Raw genomic sequence first — 23,895 nt, forward strand, 5'->3', positions numbered from 1 at the left:
AAAAAAAAATAAAATAAAAAGGGGTCGTTAGGGCCGACTGCCTGCCCCTCTTCCGCGGTTACGTTAGAGCCCGGGTGTCCTTGGAGAAGGAGCACGCGGTGTCCACCAACACCCTGGAGTTGTTCAGGGAGAGGTGGGCGCCGCAGGGAGTGGAGTGCATCATTTCTCCCTCCAATTCTATTTTGATTTAGTCCCTACCCTCCCCTTAAGAAAAAAAAAATGAATAGGCATTCCCTATTAGTGCACAGCTTACAAGATGGTCTGCACCCCTAATGTCTATGGGCCTTTCCCCTTCCCCCACCCCATATCAAAGGGAGCTTCTTCTACTTTACCAATTTTCCATGTTTCTTGCTCCCGATTATACTCTGCTCTGACATGTTCCAGTTCTATTTCTCTAATTTCTCTCAGCATTACTCCCTTTTGAGATAAATGACAAAACTTGATTGTTCTCATCACCTTTTTCCTAGCATTGTTCCTCCTTATAAACTAGGATTTACAGGACTACAGGGCATCTCATTCAAGATGACTAGGCGTGGTTTAACCACACAGTCACCATGCGTCAGATGACAGGCAAGGATAAGAAGATACATCTGTCGTGGTAACCTCAGCCATGTGGCAACTGAACCCATGTTGCTAGAGTCAAAGTGCGATCCAGCCTACAGAGCTAACTGACCTTCCTGTTAATCTATGATTGCTAATAATTTGACAAAGGGTTGAGTCAGCCTAACCCACTCCCATAAATCAGTGACTCAGACAGATCTTTCCCCAAACCTGAAGGGGTCACCTCCACTATTGTTGACAGTACTGTTGACAATGTTTGTTAAATGTCCTGCACTTTGCTATTAGCCCTTCCGCTCACCCTCTTATCCTTTCTTTTCAATTCATTAGAATGTGGAGCCAACAGATCATTCATCATCAGCTGCAGTACTTCCAGCAGGATGTTCTCAAACACAACTTCCCTTTTTCTTTTATCATTCTACAAGAATGTGCAAACTCCACACATTCTCCCCGTGTCTGTGTGGGTTTCCTCCGGGTGCTCCGGTTTCCTCCCACAGTACAAACATCTGCAGGTTAGGTGAATTGGCCATGCTAAATTGCCCGTAGAGTTAGGTGAAGGGGTAAATGTAGGGGAATGGGTCTGTGTGGGTTGCTCTTCGGTGGGTCGGGGTGGACTCATTGGGTCGAAGGGCCTGTTTCCTTACTGTAAGTAATCTGAAAAACAGTTCCAGACCATGGGATCCCAATGAAGTCAATTATACTAGATTTCTGTGATCAGATTGTGAGGTTTGAGCATCGACACAACGACTGGTTCAATGAAAATGACGTAGAAACGAGTAACCTCCTGGAACAAAATTAAGCAGTCTTCATTGCCCGGAACAACCAAACTTGCAAGTCAAGAAAGCAGGAGTTGAAAATGCGTTGCTGGAAAAGCGCAGGTCAGGCAGCATCCAAGGAACAGGAGAATCGACGTTTCGGGCATAAGCCCTTCTGCAGGATTTCCTGAAGGGCTTATGCCCGAAACGTCGATTCTCCTGTTCCTTGGATGCTGCCTGACCTGCTGCGCTTTTCCAGCAACACATTTTCAACTCTGATCTCCAGCATCTGCAGCCCTCACTTTCTCCTCGAAGAAAGGAGTCCCAACAGCTTGAAACTGATACCCAAAGGCTGATGTGCGATTGCATAGACAGTTAGTATTAAGACATTTTTACTGCACAGAGACCAACAGCCATGTATCAGTAATACAGAAAAACAATTTATATCAGCACCATCTCTGCTTCACCATCCGCACTGAAAGGGGGCACTCTTGATTAAACGTTAGCATCCTTCTTGAAGCCAGCTCCACAAGGATTTTGACAAAGCTCCTGCAGGTTTTGGGTGGCTGAAAAACACTACCTCCCCTCCCCTCTTCCTCCTCCTCCCCCCACCCTGCCCCGGTCCTATTTTCTCAATGCAAATAACGATGCTCCAGGGAGGTCAAAGAGAATGCTTCAAAGACACTCGTTGTGTCTCATTGAAACACAGCAGCATTTGGACGAGTTACTAGGTCAACTTGCTACCAGTCATCCAAAGTGTTAAAAACCTGCCCAAGAATCTCCATCATGCTTTGAGTTCAGATATAGAGACATAGAGATGTACAGCATGGAAACAGACCCTTCGGTCTAACCCGTCCATGCCGACCAGATATCCCAACCCAATTTAGTTCCACCTGCCAGCACCCGGCCCATATCCCTCCAAACCCTTCCTATTCAAATACCCATCCAAATGAGGCCCAGTGACAGTCAAGAAGAATCAAAAGGAAGCAAATCCTACACTCTTGGATTATAATATATGGGACATCCTGCCCAACGTGCTGGTCAAGAAAACACCTATCAGCAACATTAAGGCCCACCATAAAAACTTCCAAACCAAGTTTACACACTTTTAAATCATGGATAGTTGACAGTGGCTAGTGAGGAGAATACTCACGTGTTCTGTTCATCTAAGTGAACTTGAATTCTCCACTCGGTGCATCTAGTTTAAGTGTCAAGTTTTAAACTTTTCAACCTTCTGTGCATTCCACAAGGGAGGGGGGAGAACTTGCATTCAAATAGTGTCTTCAAAACATCTGATGGACCATAGTCAACTAACCACTCTTGAAATGTGACCAGTTTTCCTATTTTACATGTCAGCACAATGGTTTGCAGCAAACACAACCTGGTACTAAGTAAAAGCAACAAACTGCTTTAAAAGTTGTATAACACTGCCATATCTGGATTATATGCTAACTAAAATAATTGGTTTAACAAAATATTTGATTTACTGAATACATAACCATAATGTTAAGTAGGTCAGTTGCAGATAATTATAAAGAGGGTATTAAAATCAATACCATTTCTAATTTCATTAAATCAAATTAACCATTGATGTATACACCATAAAGACCTACAACCTCACGAAGATCAAATTTTTAATATCGGCACTTTCAGGAATTCCAATAAAACACTCTTGCAATCTGCTCAATTCTCAAACACTTAAAACCAGGGTCTGCAGTATCATTCAGTAGAGTTCAAAGAAATACAATACTGAACATTACAAGGTTGTGCTATATTTAGAACCTATCATTTACGATTTATCTTATTCCTGTAAAAGCGCATGCCAACATTCTCCTGGTACACCTCTCAAGAATGAGAATTCCTACTACATATGGGTGACACTATCTTGACAAGCTGTGGTTTTTCAGAAGAAAGCTTGAACAATGAAAATTTGATTGATGCAGTTTTATACTCAACTTTTACACACCATTTTTATCATTTTATAATTGTAGTAGTAAATGCCATTTAAGCTTAAATGTATATATATAATTGACAGAATTAAAGTTCATTTTGACAAAGTTAGGACTTAAAACAGATCAATGACATCAAATCTTTTTCAAACCCAATCGGAACTGAAAGTATAACTTACTAACAAACAAATGCTGCTTTCCTCTTATTCCACTTGCATCATGCTTATCTCCAATTTCAATGGTCAGTAGATGAGCTAGTGCCATAATCTGTTGCTGTCACCTAGACAGCTGACTATTTTCAATAACACCCTTGAAATACATGGATTTCCACTGGTGACAGCTTCTGAATCCTTCTGTGTAGGACAGCACTTTGTACTAACATTCTCCAGCCTTGCATAATTCTTTACAATCCTTATGGCACCCAATGTGGTGTACACATTTTGATGAGAAATTATTCCTCAATACTTTGGACTTCAATGAAATCAAGTAAACTGCATTTTTAGGAAGAGGTTAAAATTGCCATCTATCACATTGGTGCAATAAAAGATAAACCAATGATTGGAGATCATTTTTAAAATATTTGCATCCTCAAAAATCATTAAAACATACAACTGCTAATGTTGAATAACAAAAACACAAAATGGTAAAGGCAATAGCTGTTTAATTGCAAGTGGATTGCCATTAATCCAAACTGAAACCCCAGCATCTTTGAAAAAGCTACAGGTAAAGGATTTTCAAATCTGCTCAAAAGGGATCCAAACCTTTTTTTTAAAAAAAGGTAACTATGTATTTGAGACTTTGCTTATGAGCAATTAGAAACATTGAGTTTCTGCATTGGAAAACCACAGAAATTCATTGCCACTTTCCCCATGTTACGATAACCACAAATTACTTGCCTTCCATTGACTGCAAAACCCTCTGAGGTATCTGGACTGCTTGGGAGACCATAAGTACAATTCACTCTTATAGTCAATCCCACTCCCAACTGTGTACTTATACTAAGATGGGGGTGGTTAGCAGGTTGGCTCCATGGCCACCATATGGTTCAGAATGGTGTTCTGAACGGTTCAGAATTTCTGTTCTATCCAAACAAACTAAGGACCAGCTTTCTTGCCCTGCCCCCGAGAGTGGAAGGCAAAGGCAACCATTACTATCAAAAAACTGCCTAGAATATGGCTTTGAATGAGACATCTGCCTTATATTGCGCACTTGTGAATAAAGTAACTATGAAATTTAAAAATTCACTATATCAAAATAAAGTGCATTACCTAACAAACAAATATTACAGATCTGAGAAAGACTATCACAACTCTAAATCTTATCAGGTTTCTACTGCTATTTATTAATGCTTGCATTTTATTTGAACCTCCATAACTGCTGTCAGATTCAATATTATTGCGCCCCTTCCCTTCAAGACCCACTTCCAAAAAAATCACCTGCAACAATACCATAAATTGTAGCAACTTAATCAATTTCAGTATTGTAACCTGAAATTTTCAAGCAATTCACAAAAATTGTAGTCAAGCAATAACTGCTATATATTAAAGGTTAAAGAGTGGCAGGCAGAAATTAATGTGCCATCAGTTGAAAGAATTCAGTATTTAAAAGTAACAACATGCAGAACTTACACAATTCAAACGCACAAACTAAATATTATAAAAATATAATTTTTTTTAAACATTGCATTTTTAGATACCTGTAAACTCAAACTTATGTTTTAGGAAACCACTACTGTACTTGTGAATAGTGTCTTGACTGTTCCAATTAAACAAAACCTCAAAGGTACTATATAAGCTTAGGTATTTCCTCCTGGATCATTTTCCCATTCTTATAACAGGATGAGTCATGGCGGCACGGTGGCACAGTGGTTAGCACTGCTGCCTCACAGCGCCAGCGCCCCGGGTTCAATTCCCGCCTCAGGCGACTGACTGTGTGGAGTTTGCACATTCTCCCCGTGTCTGCGTGGGTTTCCTCCGGGTGCTCCGGTTTCCTCCCACAGTCACAAAGATGTGCGGGTCAGGTGAATTGGCCATGCTAAATTGCCCGTAGTGTTAGGTTAAAGGGGTAAATGTAGGGATATGGGTGGGTTGCGCTTCGGCGGGTCGGTGTGGACTTGTTGGGCCGAAGGGCCTGTTTCCACACTGTAAGTAATCTAATCTAATCATGGTTTTCAAGCATTCAGTTCCTTCTCCCATCAGCATATTTTACACTGTTTCAAGACAGTAACCAAAATGTCAAATCCTAATCAACACCAAACAACACTGTCGAGGTGAATTAGTGACTATCTTCACAATAAGAAAGGAACATAAAGTGCTATCTGCTATGATTATCATGACCTCTCAGGAATGGATGAAAGCCAGTTGTGCCTCTTAGGGCTGTGACATTTGTTTATCCCAGGGGATCTGGACCATCTCTTGTGGATTACAATTGGCCATTACAGCATTGTACTGCACACATTATTTAAATATACGATTACTAAAATTAACAAAGTAGACAACTGTTGGGTCATGTGTAACTAACTACACGGCAATCAAGAGAAACCAGGAGTAATAGCGATAATAGGAAATTTCTGTTTCAGACGAGGTTAGATTGTAGGTTAAACAAAACACTTCAACTTATGAAACATACCAGAGAATAGCACTGAGTAATAAAAGGAATGCATACTTTTTACTGCAGCAGTACTGTTATAACAACTGAATATAACTTACAGTATTCTATCCCCATAATATTGCTCCAAACATTGTGTAAATGGTCTAAAACTCAATTAACTATAAACAGATTTTGTGATCTCATTCGAAGTTAGTTTGGACAAGTTGGCCAGAAGGGTCTGTTTGCGTGCTGTACAACTGATTCTAGTTTGCTTGCTGTCAGGTTCCTGGCATAAATACCAAAATAAAATAAAATTGGTGGATCCAGCAAACAGGGTCTACCTGTTTGCAACACATCATGTAACAGGAACATTAACACGAATAGCAATCCACATCTTTATCCAGTAATGCAAAGCCACCTGACACGGGCATAAACAGCAGAATCCAACTGAATAAATTTTGCAGACCTGAACTCTAACCCTTCAGTGCCAGAATTCTGCATAGTACTGGTTTGCTGCAGGGTCACAGACACATGCCTGTTTGAGCATTGATGAAGGTGAGCCCATGTTACCATGTAGAATACTGACTGCTGAAGCGTGGGGAGGAAGAATCAGTATTCAGGGTGAGAAATAAGCTGAAGTGCAAAGTTCACAATGATAGGAAAGAAAATCTGAAATGAAATCTCATTGCCAACAGCAATGGACAGCACCAAATAACTTTTATGTTGGGGGGGGGGGAAGAATGAATAAAAACACAAAAATCTGATCAAGATTGCTCAGCACCTGCACCACCACCAACAGTGGCGAAAGTGACCTGGAGTGACCTAAATACCCAAGCACCCAGAGGAAGCCAACGCAGACATGGGGAGAATGTGCAGACTCCACATAGACAGTCACCCAAGGCTGATATCGAACCTGGGACACGAGTGCTGTGAGGCAGCAGTGCTAATCACTGAGCCACAGTACCGCCCATTATAGGTTCCCCCCAAACCCCAGGGTGAAGTGAAGTGGAGTTTGACCCCACGCCCCCCCCGGGTAAAATGACCTGGAGACTGACCCCACGCCCCCTTCCCTGAATGACAGCGGATGATGCCTCCCTCCTCCACCTGTTGCCATGGAAACGTTTACTGAGCTTCACCCGGACGCGCTCGCGCTCACACACACGGACAACACACTGACAGACAGATAAATGTGGATTATGTAAGGCGGGCGGGCGGGCGGGACGGAGCGCGGCTGGAGGGAGGAGGCCTGTGCCTCCAGCTCCGGACCGCGGTCTGTCCAGTCCTGCCCTGCCCTATTCGGGCCCGGCCGAGTCGAGGCGAGGCGAGGCGAGGCGGCGGCGGGCACTCACCTGGCGCGGAGCTGCCTCGAGCCGCATCAGGAGGCGACAGCTGTCAGCCGGCGCACCTTCCCAGCATGCCCCGCGGCAGGGCTATGCAAATCAACCTCGCCGTCTAACGCAAACGCGTCAGTGCGGGGGTCCTGCGTCAAAGGGCGCTGCGGCTATGACGTCACTGATCCCACCTCCTGCTGCTACGCCACCGTGTGCACCTGCGCACTGCGCCCCTCCTCTCTTTTTCCCTCCAAGCCCCCAGGGAGAGCACGTGCTGCGACCCCTAAAGTTTCAAAGGTTCAGGGCGTGGGAGATTTTTCCCATTCATTCACTACCAGCATTTACTTTCCACAACCTTTTTGCCCCCAGTCTAAGGAGTTACGGGTTTGGTGGGGTCTCCCTCCTGGTTAATTTTATGGGGTCAGGAGTCACACTAAGGCCATACCTGTGTTTAGCCGCAGATTTCCTTCCCTGAGGAACATCATTGAACCCGGGATGGGTTTTCCCTTGAACTATCAACTCTGGTATCGTGGTCATCATTAGATTCTCAATTCCTGATTCCTTATTGAATTCAAATTCCACCGGATTCAAATGCGGATCCCAGAACATTGACAAAAGCACAAATTGCTGGAGAAACTCAGTGAGTCTGGCAGCATCTCTGGAGAGAAAGCAGTGTTAACGCCTCGAGTCCAGTGATCCTACTTCAAAACTGACTCTTCTTCCCCAAAACATTGTCAAGAGTGTGGTGCTGGAAAAGCACAGCAGGTCAGGCAGCATCCGAGGAGCAGGAAAATCGGCTTCTCGGCATAAGCCCTTCATCAGGAAACGGCTTCAGAATTCTCTTGCTCCTTGGATGCTGCCTGACCTGCTGTGCTTTTCCAGCACCACATCTCGACTCATCTACAGTCCTCACTTTCTTCTCCTTCCCCAAAACATTACCTGGAGCTCTGGATTAATAGCCTGGTAGTAATACCACTAAGGTGTAGACTTACTCTGTAGTGACCTGTTCCCAAAAAGCAGTGTTGAAAGAGTGCTGCACCTAGCTTGCAGACTTCACAGGGAATGTTGCAGGGCGTTACAATTGTTTTGTTACCTCATTGGAGCTGGGGTAGGCCATTAAGCCCATTGAGTTAACTTTGCCATTCAAAAAGATCACAGTAGATCATCTACCTCAATGGCACGCACCCACAGTATCTTCATAACCTTTTGATGTCATTATTCTCCAAGAAACCTAGAAATTCCTATGTGGAATGCACTCAATGATTTAACTTCCAGTAAAGGATCCCAAAGAGGTGCCGTAGAAAATTAGATTAGGAATAGGCCATTCAAATCTTCAAGCCTGCTCTGCCTTTCAATATGATCATGGTTGATCATCCTACTACAAACACTGTTTCTGCTTTCTTCCCATATTCTTTGATTCTTTTAACCCTAAGAATATTATTTAATTCCAGCATCAACTGCTTTCTGTGGCAGAAAATTCCACAGGCTTACCACTCTCTGTCAGTCCTAAAAGCCCTACCCCATATCCTTAGACTGTGCCCCCTGATCTAGTCTTCCTGGTCATCAGGGACATTCTTTCTATTTTTACTCTGTCTGGTGTTGTTAGAATTTTACAGTCGCTGTACCATATGGCAGAGGAAAAAATCAGGACATTATAAATGCATGCAAAAAAGGCAGCACGTTTATCATAGGTTCACACCGACCAGACATTCCAATCTGACCAAGTCCCATTTGCCAACATTTGGCCCATTTTTAAAAAAATTTCCTATTCATGAACCCATCCAGATGTTTTTTAACTATTGTAATTGTACTCACCTCCACCACGTCCTCTGGCAGCTTGCTCCATTGTGGGCAGCACAGTGGCTCAGCGGTTAGCAGTGCTGCCTCACAATGCTAGGGACCCAGGTTCGATTCCTGCCTTGGGTGACTGTCTGTGTGGAGTTTGCACATTCTCCCCGTGTCTGTGTGGGTTTCCTCTGGGGGCTCTGGTTTCCTCCAACAATCCAAAAATGTGCAGATTAGGTGAATTGGTCATGCTAAAGTGCCCATTGTGTTAGAGTCCTTAGTCAGGGGTAAATATAGAGGAGGGCAATGGGTCTGGGTGGGTTACTCTTCAGAGGGTCAGTGTGGATATGTTGGGCCAAATGGCCTGTTTCCGCACTGTAGGGAATCTAATCATTGAAAAAAGTGAATTTAATCTTCATGTAGATTAAGTAAATCAAGTTTGAAGATGTAATTTCTGATCTCCCTTCATTCTTCTAAACTTTAGTTAATAAAGTCCTAATTGATATAATCTTTCTTCATACATCAGTGGATGTATTAGAATATATGAAGGTGGATAAATCTCCTTGTCCTGACCAGATATGTCCAAGAACACTGCAAAAGGCAAGAGAAAAATTTGCGTGGGCAGATATTTTTAGCACATAGAACATAAAATATTACAGAGCAGTACAGGCCCTTCGGCCCTCGATGTTACGCCAATCTGCGAAACCAATCTGAAGCCCATTTAACCTACACTATTCCATCATCATCCATATGATATCCATTTTTGCATCACCGTTAACCATAAATGAGGTCCTGGAAGATTGGAGGGTAGCGAATGTTATGCCCTTATTCAAGAAGGGCTGCAAAGAAAACACTGGAAACTACAAACCAGTAAGCCGAACATCTGTGGTAAGTAAGTTACTTGAGAAGATTCTGAGAGATGTAATATACATGCATTTGAAAAGACAGGGTTTGATTAGGAATAGTCAGCATGGCTTTGTGCGTGGGAGATCATGCATCACAAATTTGTTAGAGTTCTTTGATGAAGTGACCAGGAAGATTGACAAGGGCAGGGTGGTAGACGTAGTCTAGGTGGATTTCAGTAAGGCCTAAGATAAGGTTCCATGTGGTAAGCTGCTCTGAAAGGTTAGATCACATGGAATCCAGGGGGAGTTGGCAAATTGGATACAAATTTGGCTTGATGGTAGGAAGCAGTGGGTAATAGTGGAAGGATGCTTGTCAGACTGGAGGCCTGTGACTAGTGGAGTGCCTCAGGGGTCGGTGCTAGGCTCATTGCTGTTTGTTATCTATATCAATAATTTGGATGAGAATGTACAGGCATGATTAATAAGTTTGCAGCTGACACGATTGACAAGGGCAGGGTGGTAGACGTAGTCTAGGTGGATTTCAGTAAGGCCTTTGATAAGGTTCCATGTGGTAAGCTGCTCTGAAAGGTTAGATCACATGGAATCCAGGGGGAGCTGGCAAATTGGATACAAATTTGGCTTGATGGTAGGAAGCAGTGGGTAATAGTGGAAGGATGCTTGTCAGACTGGAGGCCTGTGACTAGTGGAGTGCCTCAGGGTTCGGTGCTATGCTCATTGCTGTTTGTTATCTATATCAATAATTTGGATGAGAATGTACAGGCATGATTAATAAGTTTGCAGCTGACACTAAAATAGGCAGTATCGAGGACAGTGAGGAAGGTTATCAGAAATTGCAGCAGAACTTTGATCAGTTGGGGAAATGGGCTGAGAAATGGCAAATGAAGTTTAATGTAGATAAGTGTGAGGTCTTGCATTTTGGAAAGTCAAATCAAGTAGGAGTTTCATGGTGAATGGTAGGCCCTTAAGGAGTGTAGTGGAACAGAGAGACCTTGGAGTTCAGGAGCACGGTTCTCTGAAAGTGAAGTCACAGGGTGACAGGGCAGTGAAGAAGGCTTTTGGCACACTGGCCTTCATCAGTCAGGACACTGAGTATAGAAGTTGGGAAGTTATGTTTTGTTGTACAGGATGCTGGTGAGGCCGCAATTGGAATATTGTGTTCAGTTTTGGTCACCTTGCTATAGGAAAAATTATTAACCTGGAAAGAGTGCAGAAGAAATTTACAAGGGTTTAGCCAGGACACAACAGTCTGAGTTATAGTGAAAGGTTGGACAAGCTAGGACTTTTTTCCTTAGAAAAAAGGAGACTGAGGGGAGATCTTACAGAAGTGTACCAGATCATGAGAGGCAGTGGTAGATGAGTGCACTCTGTCTTTTTCCCACAAGTGGGGAATTGAGGACTGGAGGACATCAGTTTAAAGTTAGAGGAGAAAGAATAAAAGGGAACCTCAGAGACAACTTTTTTTACACAGAGGGTGGTACTCTGCCAGTGGAAGTGGTTGAGGCAGGTACATTAACAATATTTAAAAGGCATTTGGACAAATACATGGATAGGAAATACACCTGACGAAGAAGCAGTGCTCCAAAAGCTTGCAATTTTAAATAACCTGTTGGGCAATGATCTGGTGTTGTGTGACCTCTGGCTTTGTGATCGTCCTGACCTGAGTGGGAGATGAAAATCTTTGATAAAATGTGTCTTTCTTTCAGCAATACACAAGTTCTATACTAGCAGAGAACTATGCTTCTCTTTATGTCTGATGAAAGGTCATCTCTTTGAAACATTAACTCTGCTCCTTTCTGGCTGTCTGGCTTGTTGAATGATTCTAGCTCTTTTCTGTTTATATTTCAGTTTTACAGCAGCTGCAGCATTTTGCTACTGCATTTGTTTTCTCCTACACCTTCTGTATTACCAGTCAATACAAATTATAAAACATAAGTACGTGATTAGATTAGATTACATTACAGTGTGGAAACAGGCCCTTCGGCCCAACAAGTCCACACCGACCTGCCGAAGCGCAACCCCCCCATACCCCTACATTTACCCCTTATTACCTAACACTAAGGGCAATTTAGCATGGCCAATTCACCTAACCTGCACATCTTTGGACTGTGGGAGGAAACTGGAGCACCCGGAGGAAACCCACGCAGACACGGGGAGAACGTGCAAACTCCACACAGTCAGTCGCCTGAGTCGGGAATTGAACCCGGGTCTCTGGCGCTGTGAGGCAGCAGTGCTAACCACTGTGCCACCGTGCCGCCCACGTGATTAAGAATTTAATTCTGCTCTGACAACCTAACACTATTTAATCTGTGAACTTCAACACACAATGTTGAGTGAGGAGACAGTCATTTTTATTCTGGAAATTAAGTGGAATACAATGTAATTATTTGTAGGCTAGCATGACCATAATTGTGCAACATGTTTATTATTTTATACTTTATACGTTACTTTAATCATTTTAATTGTCTATAACTATCTTGAGTTATGATTACTTCTTTTATTTATATCATCACCACAATTTGTCACCTGTTACTATGATGATTTTGCCGTTGTCTAACCCGGAAACAAAAACAGAAATTGCCAGAGAAACTCGAAGCCTGGTAGTATCTGGGAAGGCAAATCAGAGTTAACATTAACAATTTGTGCACTTATACCCCACGTTTTCTGCCCCTGAGCCCTGTACACTTCCTTGCATTAACGGTGACCTATTACATATCAACACATTCCACCAGATTTTTAGCCTCTTGAAGCCAACAAATAATCCTCATCTTGAATGATATTTCCAAACTTTGAGTCATTTGTAAAATTTAAAAATATACGCTGAACACTCAGGTAAAAATGACTGCAGATGCTGGAAACCAGATTTTGGATTCGTGGTGCTGGAAAAGCACAGCAGTTCAGGCAGCATCCGAGGAGCAGTAATTCATAAATATAGATTACTTACAGTGTGGAAACAGGCCCTTCAGCCCAAACCGACCCATTCCCCTACACCTAACACTATGGGCAACTTAGCATAGCCAATTCACCTGACCTGTACATTTTTGGACTGTGGGAGGAAACCAGAGCACCTGGAAGAAGCCCACGTAGACACGGGGAGAATGTGCATACTCCATATAGACAGTCACCTGAGGCTGGAATTGAACCTGGGTCCCTGGCGCTGTGAGGCAGCAGTGCTAACCACTGAGCCACCGTGCCGCCCACAATATATTGAGTTAAGCAGGGACTTGACAGGTGCAGGTACAGAAATCACAGCGCCTGCAACTAATCCTGTCTTGGGATCCTTACCCAAACACAATGACATGAACCCTGACGACAGTGACGATAGTGACCCCACCCTGATCCCAAAGCTCTGTCCCCCGCCAAACCAAGCACCGTGATCCCATTCCAAACTACAATCCAGAGACCTTATCCTGACCCCAGTACGGTGACCACACCCCCAGACCCCAGTATGGTGACCCCACCCCCTGACCCCAGTACAGTAACCCCACCCCTTGACTCTAATGTGGTGATCACACCCTGGTGATCATAGTGACCCCACACCCTGACCACAGTACAGTGACTCCACCCCCAGACCCCAGTACAGTGACCCCACCCCTTGACCCCAGTGTGGTGATCACACCCCTTGACCCCATTACAGTGACGCCACACCCTGACCACAGTACAGTGACTCCACCCCCAGACCCCAGTACAGTGAACCCAGTGTGGTGATCACACCCCTTGACCCCATTACAGTGACCCCACCCCTGACCCCAGTATGGTGACCGTACCCCCGTCCTGATGACAGTGACCCCACTCCAAGCCTAGGACAGTGATCCTTCCCTGACCCCATTAGAGTGACCCCATACCGTGGCCCAAGGACAGTAACCCACTGTGACCCCAGTACAGTGACCCAACTTCTGGCCCGAGGATAGTGACCCTAATTCAAGCCGAGGACAGTGACCCCACCCCCCTGGCCCTGGTATGGTGATCCCACCCCCTGACCCCAGTACGTTGACCATACCTCTATCCTGAGGACAGTTATCCCACTCCAAGCCGAGGACAGTGACCCTACCCTGACCCCATTAGAGTGACCTCACCCCGTGGCCCAAGGACAGTGACCCACTGTGACCCTGTTACAGTGACCTAACCCCCGGCCCAAGGACAGTGACCCTATCCCCAACCCCAGTACAGCGACCCCACCACTGACCTCTGTACAGTGACCCCACCTCCGTCCCCAGTATAGTGACCCTACCCTGACCCCAGTACAGAGCCCTCACCCTGACACCAGTACAGTGACCCCATGATGCTACAGCTTGTTTATTCCATGATCTTCAGCCATCATAATATCACCATACAATAAATGTACATACAAATTAAAATTGGAGGACATAAAGCTTGTCTTATACTATAGGATGATGAATGATATCTAATCTTACTGTTCTGCAAGTACTTGCAAAAGATTCTAGGAAACCCCTGCAGATCTTAACATCAGAAGAATTCTCAATATTTCAGAAGATTGTATTCATCAGCTGTTGTTTTGTCAAATACAACAAAATATGAGGAAATTCGTTGGTTCATTTTAGTTTAGGTATCCAAGATAAACCTAATCTTGCTCTTACATCATTAATCGATCCTTAAATTATTCCTAATATCTTCCTTCCCCTTTGAATGTGGGAGTATATTCTATGGACTGGGAGAAAATGACTTGCTGAGATAGATCACAGCTTTTCCTAAATGGAACCTGTTTCTCCTTGTCTAAATTGTGCAAGCTACATCAAAGCAACTTTCTGGATTTGATTTTTCCCATTCTATTACTTCTGAATAAGGCTGAAAATCCCAACTTTTTTAAATCTTCCTTCATAAGACAAGATGCTGACGTATTGATCATCCTTGTGATTTTTCTCTGCAGTGTCTCCACTCTGTATTGTAGTCTACAGATGGATGACCACAAACTGCCAAGGAGCTCATGATGTGGAGGTGCCAATGTTGGACTAGGGTGGACAAAGTCAGAAGTCACACGACACCAAGGTATAGTCCATCAGGTTTATTTGAAATCACAAGCTTTCAGAGCACTGCTCCTTCATCAGGTGAAATAGAGTGAAGCACACAGACACAGAATTTATAGGTAGAAAATATGTAGGAACCTGTTGCATGACTTCTGACTTTACGAAGGATTTCTTCAGTTGCTCCATGTTGTTTTAGGCCAGTTTACTCCTCTGGAGTGCTTTGGAACTTGTTGTTGACATTGTCCTTGGGTAAAAGAAAGCTAAGAGAAGATTTGATGGAGGTATTCAAAATCAAGAGATGTCTGGAAAGAGTAGACGGGGGTAGCTGTTCCTAATCATGAAAAGATTAAGAATGATAGAGCACAGACTTAAAGTAATTCATAGAATTTCTACAGTGTGAAACCAGGCCAAATGAGTTCATACCAATGCCCCAAAGAGCATCCCACCCAGACCCCTCCTGCCCTATAATCCAGCGTTTCCCATGCCTAATCCACCCAACCTGCACATCTTTGGACATCGGAAGCCAGAGCACCTTCAGGAAATTCACACAGACACAGGGAGAATGTGTAAACCCCACACAGTCAGTTAACAGAGGGTGGAATCAAACCTAGGTCCCTGGCATTGTGAGACAACTTTGCCAACCACTGGGCCACTATGCTGTCCAATTGGCAAACAAATCAAAAACAACATGAGGAAAAACTTTTTCATGTGGTTAGTGGTTAATGTTTGGAGTGCACTGTCTGAGAGTATAGTGGAGGTGAATTCAAACAAAGCTTTCAACAAGGAATTAGAATGTAATTTTGAAAGGAAGAATATTCAGAGTTATGAGAAGAAGGCAGGTGAACGGCATTAACTAAATTATTCATTCAGTGGATTCTATAGTGTCATACGGGGCTGGGAAGCCAGATAGCTGAGTGTTTCTGCATTTTAGTGCGTGTATGCAAAAGGTAGTCATTGCTTCCCTATTGCGGGGAGAATTGAATATAAAAGTCAGATTCAGTTGTAGAGGGCATTGGTGAGCCAACATCCGAGATTACCGTAGACAGTGGGTAAAGTTGTCATCGTCCTATTTGACCAATTTGTCCTATTTGACCAGATGGCTGCTCTCTTATTAGAAATGGTCACTACACATCAGGTGAGCAGAGAGACTGAGAAATAGAGTCCTTCATGGTAACCTCAGCTGGTGCAGAAATCGAGCCTACACTGTTCTCATCATGCATTACAAGCCAACGCTCCAGCCAACTGAGCTAAGACTGTAAGATATAGGAACAGAATTAGGCCCATCAGTTCAGTGAGTCCGCTCCACCATTTGATCATGGTTGTTTTGTGCTGAGAAGGTGATGGCCTAGTGGTATTATCACTGGACTGTTAATCCAGAAAACCAGGTGATGATCTGGGAACCCAGATTTGAATCCTGCCATTGTAGATGGTGGAATTTAAATTCAATTAAAAAGAATCTGGAATTAAGAGTCTAATAATCACCATGAATTCATTGTAAGGGTCATTCATGTCCTTTAAGGAAGGAAATTTCCATCCTTACCTGGAATGGCCTACCTGTGACTCCAGACCAACCGCAATGTAGTTGACTTTTAACTGTCCTCTGGGCAACTATAGATGGGCAATGAATGCTGAACTAGCCAATGATGCCCTCATCCATTGTATGAGTAAAAATAAGCTTCTCCACCCTACCATCCTGCTTTCCCCCTGTAATCCTTAATCCTCTTACTAATCACAACCTTATTATCTCTGTCTTAACTTAGCCTCCACAGCTCTCTGATGCAATGAGTTCACTGTTTAACCACTTTCGGCTGATGAAATTCCTCGGCTCAGTTGTAAAGAGTCATCTCTTCACTCTGAGTCTGTGCCCTTGGGTCCTAGTCTCTCCTTCTTGTAGAAACATTTTTTCCACATCCACTCTATCCAGGCCTCTCAGTATTCTGTAAGTTTCAATCAGATCCTTCCTCATCCTTCTAAACTCTGCAGAGTACAGACCCAGAGTCCTCAACCACCCATCATATGACAAGACTTTCATTCATGGGATCATTCTTGTAAACCTCCACTGGACTCCCTCCAAAGCCAGCACATCCTTCCCGAGATACAAGGCCCAAAACTGCTCACAATATTCCAAATTCAGTCTGACCAAAGCCTTACACAGTACATCCCTGCTCTTGTATTCTAGCTCTTTCGAAATGAATGCTAACATTGCATTTGCCTTCCTAACCACCAACTGAACCTGCAGGTTAACCTAAAGAGAATCCCGAACTAGGACTCCCGAGTCCCTTTCTGAAGCCTTTCTCCATTTAGGAAATAGTCTACACCTCTATTCTTTCGACCAAAATGCATAACCTCACACTTTTCCACATCATATTCCATCTGCCACTTCTTTGCCCACTTCCTTAACACTACCTGTCTCTCTATCTATCTTTGTGTCATCTGCCAACTTAGCAGCAATGCTGAGATTGCAGAGTACTTGGAAGTGTGTGGTGAAATATGGCAGAGTCAGCATGACTCATCAAGGGGAGGTCATGACTGGCAAATCTGTAGGAATGCCCTCAGTTTCTTCATCCTGACTGTAAACTTATAATGTATAACGTTCAAAGTTTGGGTGAAGATTTGTAGCTCGGGTGCTCGTTGTTGTGGTTCTGTTCACCAAGCTGGAAATTTTTGTTGATGGAGTTTGTGGATGAGTACCATGCTTTTAGGAGTTCCCTGGCTGTTCTTTGTTTGGCTTGCCCTATAATGATAGTGTTGTCCCAGTCGAATTCATGTTGCTTGTCGTCTGCGTGTGTGACTCATCCACAAACTCCATCAACAAACACATCGACCTGGACCCAATATACCGGCCACTACAGTGGACAGCTGAAACTGACAACCGGAAGCGGCAGGGACAGGCCACTATAAATGCCGGAGGAAACACCACAGAAGCACTTCACAGGAGGCTCCTAGGCACTGAGGATGTCACGTAGACAGGGGACGAAACGTTTGCAACAAAGATTTCCAGCTCGGCGAACAGAACCACAACAATGTATAACGTAAATAATTGTCTTCAGGACACTGACCACTGAGGCACCCCACTAGTCATCAACTGTCATCCTGAAAAAGATCTCATTTATTCCTAATTTTTTGCCTTCTACTAATCCTCCATCCATGCCAGCACCTTGCCTCTAACACTTTTCTTATTTAGTAGCCTCCTGTGCGGCACCTTGTCAAAGGCCTTCTTGAAATCCAAGTAGATCATGACTACTGGCTCTCCTTTGTCTAACTTGTTCATTATCTCCTCAAAGAATTTTAACAGATTGCTTTGGATGCTAGCTACCTGATGAAGGAGCAGCACTCTGAAAACTTGTGCTTGCAAATAAACCTGTTGGACTATAGCCTGGTGTTGTGTGATTTTTAACTTTGTCCATCCCAGTTAAACACCAGCACCTCCATATCAAAAGGCAGTAGAAGCAGAGTTTTTGAATATTTTTAAGGCAAAGATAGATTTCTGATAAGCCAGGAAGTGAATGGTTATCAGGGGTAGGTGGAAATATGGAGTAATTGGAAATGTGGAGTGAGTTTATTGAATGACGCAACAGACTCAAGGGGCTGAATGGTCCTAACACGTATGTTTGTACATTATCATCAACCTGTACCTTGTGGAAAAAAAAATAAAATGAAACAATTATGTAAGCAAATGGAATTCCTGATTTAATAAATCTCAAGTTGTTTATTTTCCCCATTGAATCACTGGCCTGCCCTAAGTGACTCATATGCTTTTCCTTATTTAATTTCTAGCTCAAAGCTAGACTCACTTCTACTCATTTACTAGAACAGAGTACAGTACAGCAAAGGAATGGGCCCTTTGGCCCTCGATGTTGTGCCAAACATGACTCCAAATGTAACTAATCCATTCCACCTGCCCTGGGTCCATATCCCTCCATTTCTCGCATATTCATGTGTTTATCTAAAAGTCCCTGAAATGCATTTATCATACCTGTCTTAAACACCATCCCTAGAAGTGCATTCCAGACTCCTACCACTCTCTATATAAAAAAACTTGTCCCTCATGTCTCCTTTGAATCTTTCCCCTCTCACCTTAAATGCATAGCTCCTGGTATTAGACATTTCAACTCTGGGAAAAAGATTCTGACTGTCAACCCTATCAATGCATCTCATAATTTTACAGACTTCTATCAAGTCTCCCCTCAGCCTCTGCCACTCCAGGGAAAACAATCCGAGTTTTCTAGCCTCTCCTTATAATTCTTATCCTCTAATCCAGGCAGCAACCTGGTAAACCTCTTCTGCACCCTTTCCAAAGCCTCCATGTCCTTTCTATAATGTGGTGACCAGAATTGAATGTAATATTCTAAGTGTGGCCTAACTAAATTCCTGTAAAGCTGCAAAATGACATCTTGACTCTTGTATTCAATTCCCTGACCAATAAAGCCAAGCATGCGATATGCCTTCTTTATCACCCTGCTGTTGTTGCTGTTTTTATGTAACTAACCTATTTACTTCAAACTTCAGAGCAACCACATTTCTCGTGAAGGAATGCTGATGAAGGGCTTATGCCTGAAATGTTGATTCTCCTGCCCCTCGGATGCTGTCTGACCTGCTGTGCTTTTCCAGCACCACAATCTCGACTGTTAATCCAGAGACCCAGGTAATGTTCTGGGTTCAATCCCACTATAGCAGATGGTGGAATTTTAATTCAATAAAATAAAGTCTGGAATTAAAGGTCTGATGATGACTATGAATTCATTGTCAATTGTTTGGTTGGGTGGGGGGGATGCCATTTGATTCACTAATGCCTTTTAAAGAAGGAAACTGCCATCCTTACCTGGTCAGGTCCCTATATGTGACTCCAGACTCTCAGCAACATGGCTGACTCTTAACTGCCCTCTGAACAATTAGGGATGCCCTCAATCTGTGAATTAAGTTTAACAAATCTTGTATCACTTTCTGTACAGAGATTTTACTACACAGTAATATAGCTCATTATTTTACTGTGCAAATATTGGCACATGAAGATCGATAGGCTGACTGACTGGAGGTCTGATAAAAATAGTCAGAGATGAAAATAGGATGGGAAAATCTAATTGGCGAAACAAATATACATTTTTACAAAGTTCCCCACTAGACTCGGTATGAGGTTGCTTTTACAATATACGTACCCTCTATCCTGTGTTACTTGACATTGAGGTTAAAACAGTATGTTCACTACTGGTCTCAGGACTAAGTGTCCCACCCTTTTCACTGGAATGTAAAATGTGTGTTTACATTTCCTATATCACATTCTTGTATTGAAATGTACTGGTTCATATATCATAAGGCAGACCTGACTGAAACCACTGTTTATCAACATGCGTTTATAAGTAATGAGGGAAAATATGTTGAGCCATTTCTCTCCTCTTCCTCCTGTTTTTATGTTTGGATGGGGCATTCGTTTTTTTTCCCTGTCTATCGGGAACAAGGATGTTTTTGTTTGCTGATTTCAGGAGCAATATTAAAAAGAGTAAAATAATGTAAGTGGCATTCTCAGTCCACCTTAGTTTTCTGCACTATGTTATAAAAATAGAAAATATAGTCATGGCACACAAGGATTCATTTTCAATTTTCTTTCTGATGCCTATCAAAAAATCAAATAATAAAGTGGCTTCTCTTCTTAATTAATTGAACTTCATTCCAAAGAATGAAATCATTCATTTCATTTACAGATTTGGATGTTAATTTGTTCAGTATTCAGATAATAACAGAAATTAGTTATTTTAGGTTAGAATTGGGTTGTATAAACCCCAACATCACTGTCATTAAGTATTGTCAAATCGGCATGGGAGCTGGGAGCTTATTCACTTCTGAATTTTAAATTTTTAGTACAGACCCCTAATTACAGCAATTGCTGTAAATGTAAGAAGGGGATACAATATCATGCAGGCGTTTGGATATAACTGACCATAGCAGTGGACAGGATGATGACCCAGAGTTGAGTGGTTTGGCACTGCCAACGATTAACAATGTAGGTCATTGCTTACAGTGACATTTGGACAATTTAATGGCCGTTGTTTTGGTCCCTGGCCCAAGGCACTGCAATTACTTGGCCAATGCCCAATGTACTACCAGGGGCACAGAACACAGAGATGTCATAGTCTTGTACCTTGGAGGCTCAGACCAAAAATTTGAAGGAGTTAAAGGGATTCCTACATATACTGCATTGGAGTCACAAGAAGAGCATGGGAATTTTTTTTTATTCATTCATGGTATGAGTGTGTCACTGGCTAGGCCAGCATTTATTGCTCAACCCTAATTGCCCAGAGGGCAGTTAAGAGTCAACCACATCGCTGTGGGTCTTGACTCACATGTAGGCCTGATCAGGCAAGAATTCCTTCCCTAAAGGACATTGGTGAACCAGATGGATTGTTCCTGATAATTGATAATGGATTCTCTGTCATTGTTACATTTTCAATTCCAGGTTTTTTTAATTGAATTAAAATTTCACTGTCGTTTGTGGCAGATTTAAACCCAGGTCCCCTGGCCATTATCTGGATTAACAGTCCAGCAATAATATTCCATTGACTAGGCAATCGCCTCTCCACCAATAAGAGTAGGACATTCAGAGCCTGCTCAATCATTCAATATGATCATGGCTGATCTGTTTGCAGCTACGTATCTTCCTGATCCCATAACCTTTGACTGTCTTGCCAATCAAAAATTCATCCTCAAATAAATGTAATGAGCTAGCTCCCTGCATGAAGAGAATGCCAAATACTGATGAGGATTGGAGAGAAGTAATTTCTACTCATTTCCATCTGCATAAGAAAGTAACACTTCATAAGATTTCTGTTGTCTATCCAATGGTTTGTGGACTGATCAATGCTGCTATCTTCTTCATGTCACAGACTCTCAAATGTGTTTTCTCTATTTTGAGAAATGAGATTTAAGGATATTTGGACACTAACTTCCTACCCAAGGTCTTGAAAATTTGGATCCACACATTCGTTCAATTTTCAAGATGATTGATGGTGAGAAGGAAGTTGTTTATTGATTCCAACGAAAGAACAACACACCATATCGGAAGCATGGTCTTTGGGTAGTGCATTCCTCCCAGTTGAACCATACTGCCTGTCTGCATTCCTGCAATGTAACCTAACATTATAGGGTCAACCGAACATTCCAGTTCCATTTGGCGTTCACTGTCTCTGCATCTCACACAACTGCCAAGGTCAGACTGATGACATCAGCTTGGACAACAATTGCTTCTGTCTGTTACAGTCACTTACAGCACATAACACAGAAAGAGACAAAAATCATTCTTTTTGATTTGATTTATTATTGTCATATATACAGTGAAAAGTATTGTTTTGCGTGCTATCCAGACAAACCAAACCTTACAAAAGTACATCAAGGTCACAGAACAGTATATAGTGTTCCAGCTACAGAGAAGGTGCAGAGATTAACTCGAACATACGAGAGGTCCATTCATAAGTCTGCTTCTTTGGGTCAGATCCAGTTGGGCCGTTGACATATTGTACTCAGTGTTAGTCCATGGGCTATTTAACGTGTTTTGGAAGCAATTTCCCTTAAAACCTAAGTGATATCATCATGGTAGAGAATGGTTCTTTAAAACTACCCTACCTTTTGCACACAATCAAATTGAAAACAGTGTCCAGTGAACAGCAGACTACACTGCCCAATGATCAGCAGACTGACACTGCCCAATGAATAGCAGACTGACACTGCCCAATGAATAGCAGACTGATCCTGCCCAATGAATAGCAGACTGATCCTGCCCAATGAATAGCAGACTGACACTGCCCAATGAATAGCAGACTGATCCTGCCCAATGAATAGCAGACTGGCAGTGCCCAATGAATAGTGGACTGTCAGTGCCCAATGAATAGTGGACTGGCAGTGCCCAATGAACAGCAGACTGGCAGTGCCAATGAATAGCAGACTGATACTGCCCAATGAATAGCAGACTGGCAGTGCCCAATGAATAGCGGACTGATACTGCCCAATGAGTAGCAGACTGGCAGTGCCCAATGAATAGTGGACTGGCAGTGCCCAATGAATAGTGGACTGGCAGTGCCCAATGAATAGCAGACTGACACTGCCCAATGAATAGCAGACTGATCCTGCCCAATGAATAGCAGACTGGCAGTGCCAATGAATAGCAGACTGGCAGTGCCCAATGAATAGTGGACTGATACTGCCCAATGAATAGCAGACTGGCAGTGCCCAATGAGTAGCAGACTGGCACTGCCCAATGAATAGCAGACTAGCAGTGCCCAATGAATAGCAGACTGATACTGCCCAATGAGTAGCGGACTGGCACTGCCCAATGAATAGCAGACTGGCAGTGCCCAATGAATAGCAGACTGATACTGCCCAATGAATAGCAGACTGGCAGTGCCAATGAATAGCAGACTGGCAGTGCCCAATGAATAGCAGACTGGCAGTGCCAATGAATAGCAGACTGCCAGTGCCCAATGAATAGCAGACTGCTAGTGCCCAATGAGTAACGGACTGGCAGTGCCTGATATGTAGCAGATGGACAATGTCTCTTGAATGGAGAGAACTGGCTGGTTCTAAGAGTGAGCTGTTTGGGACCAACACAAGGATGTTGGTATATTTGAACAGCTTGGCTCCTGATGTTACAGGCCTGAGAAATATTGCAGAAATCCAGTTGTGCCCGGTTCTCGATAACATGCCAGTTTAAGTTAAAAAAATTATTTGTGGCATAAATGACCATTGTCTGTCAACAGGAGGACAAATTGAGGAAACAAGAGAAAGTCAACCTTATGATCAAATCCTCATGGGCCTACTGATAATTGATGATTACCACCAATTTCTGTGTATATATGAGACATCCAGCACATAGAGTCATGTAGCTTGGAAACAGACTTTTCATTCCAACTCATCCATACCGACCAAATTTCTCAAAGAAAACTAGTCCAACTTGCCTGCATTTGTCCCATATACTTCTAAATCTTTCTATTTATGTACCTGGCCAAATGCCTTTTAAATTCTATAACAGATTCTATCAACAAACACATCGACCTGGACCCAATATACCGGCCACTGCAGCGGACAGCTGGAAC

The 23,895-nt window shown here is 43.0% G+C and overlaps 2 protein-coding genes across 5 annotated transcripts in view; both read right to left on the reverse strand.

Moving 5' to 3' along the window:
• The window catches only part of mrtfba (myocardin related transcription factor Ba), a 238,705-nt gene extending 231,410 nt beyond the window's left edge, over window positions 1-7,295 (reverse strand). For 2 of the 4 annotated variants that reach the window (XM_043712098.1, XM_043712100.1), the window contains exon 1: window positions 7,201-7,295. The gene's annotated coding sequence lies outside the window, so the exon portion shown is untranslated. The remainder of the gene's footprint in view (window positions 1-7,200) is intronic. The other 2 variants (XM_043712101.1, XM_043712107.1) reach the window with 1 other exon arrangement.
• Window positions 7,296-14,877: 7,582 nt separating this feature from the next.
• The window catches only part of ercc4 (excision repair cross-complementation group 4), a 63,806-nt gene continuing 54,788 nt past the window's right edge, over window positions 14,878-23,895 (reverse strand). Inside the window, exon 11 of the mRNA XM_043712109.1 lies at window positions 14,878-15,146. Within this exon, the coding sequence (XP_043568044.1) occupies window positions 15,076-15,146 (71 nt within the window). The 3' untranslated portion in view covers window positions 14,878-15,075. The remainder of the gene's footprint in view (window positions 15,147-23,895) is intronic.

Source organism: Chiloscyllium plagiosum, chromosome 21, assembly GCF_004010195.1.
Source record: "Chiloscyllium plagiosum isolate BGI_BamShark_2017 chromosome 21, ASM401019v2, whole genome shotgun sequence".
NCBI classification, from domain to species: Eukaryota; Metazoa; Chordata; class Chondrichthyes; order Orectolobiformes; family Hemiscylliidae; genus Chiloscyllium; species Chiloscyllium plagiosum.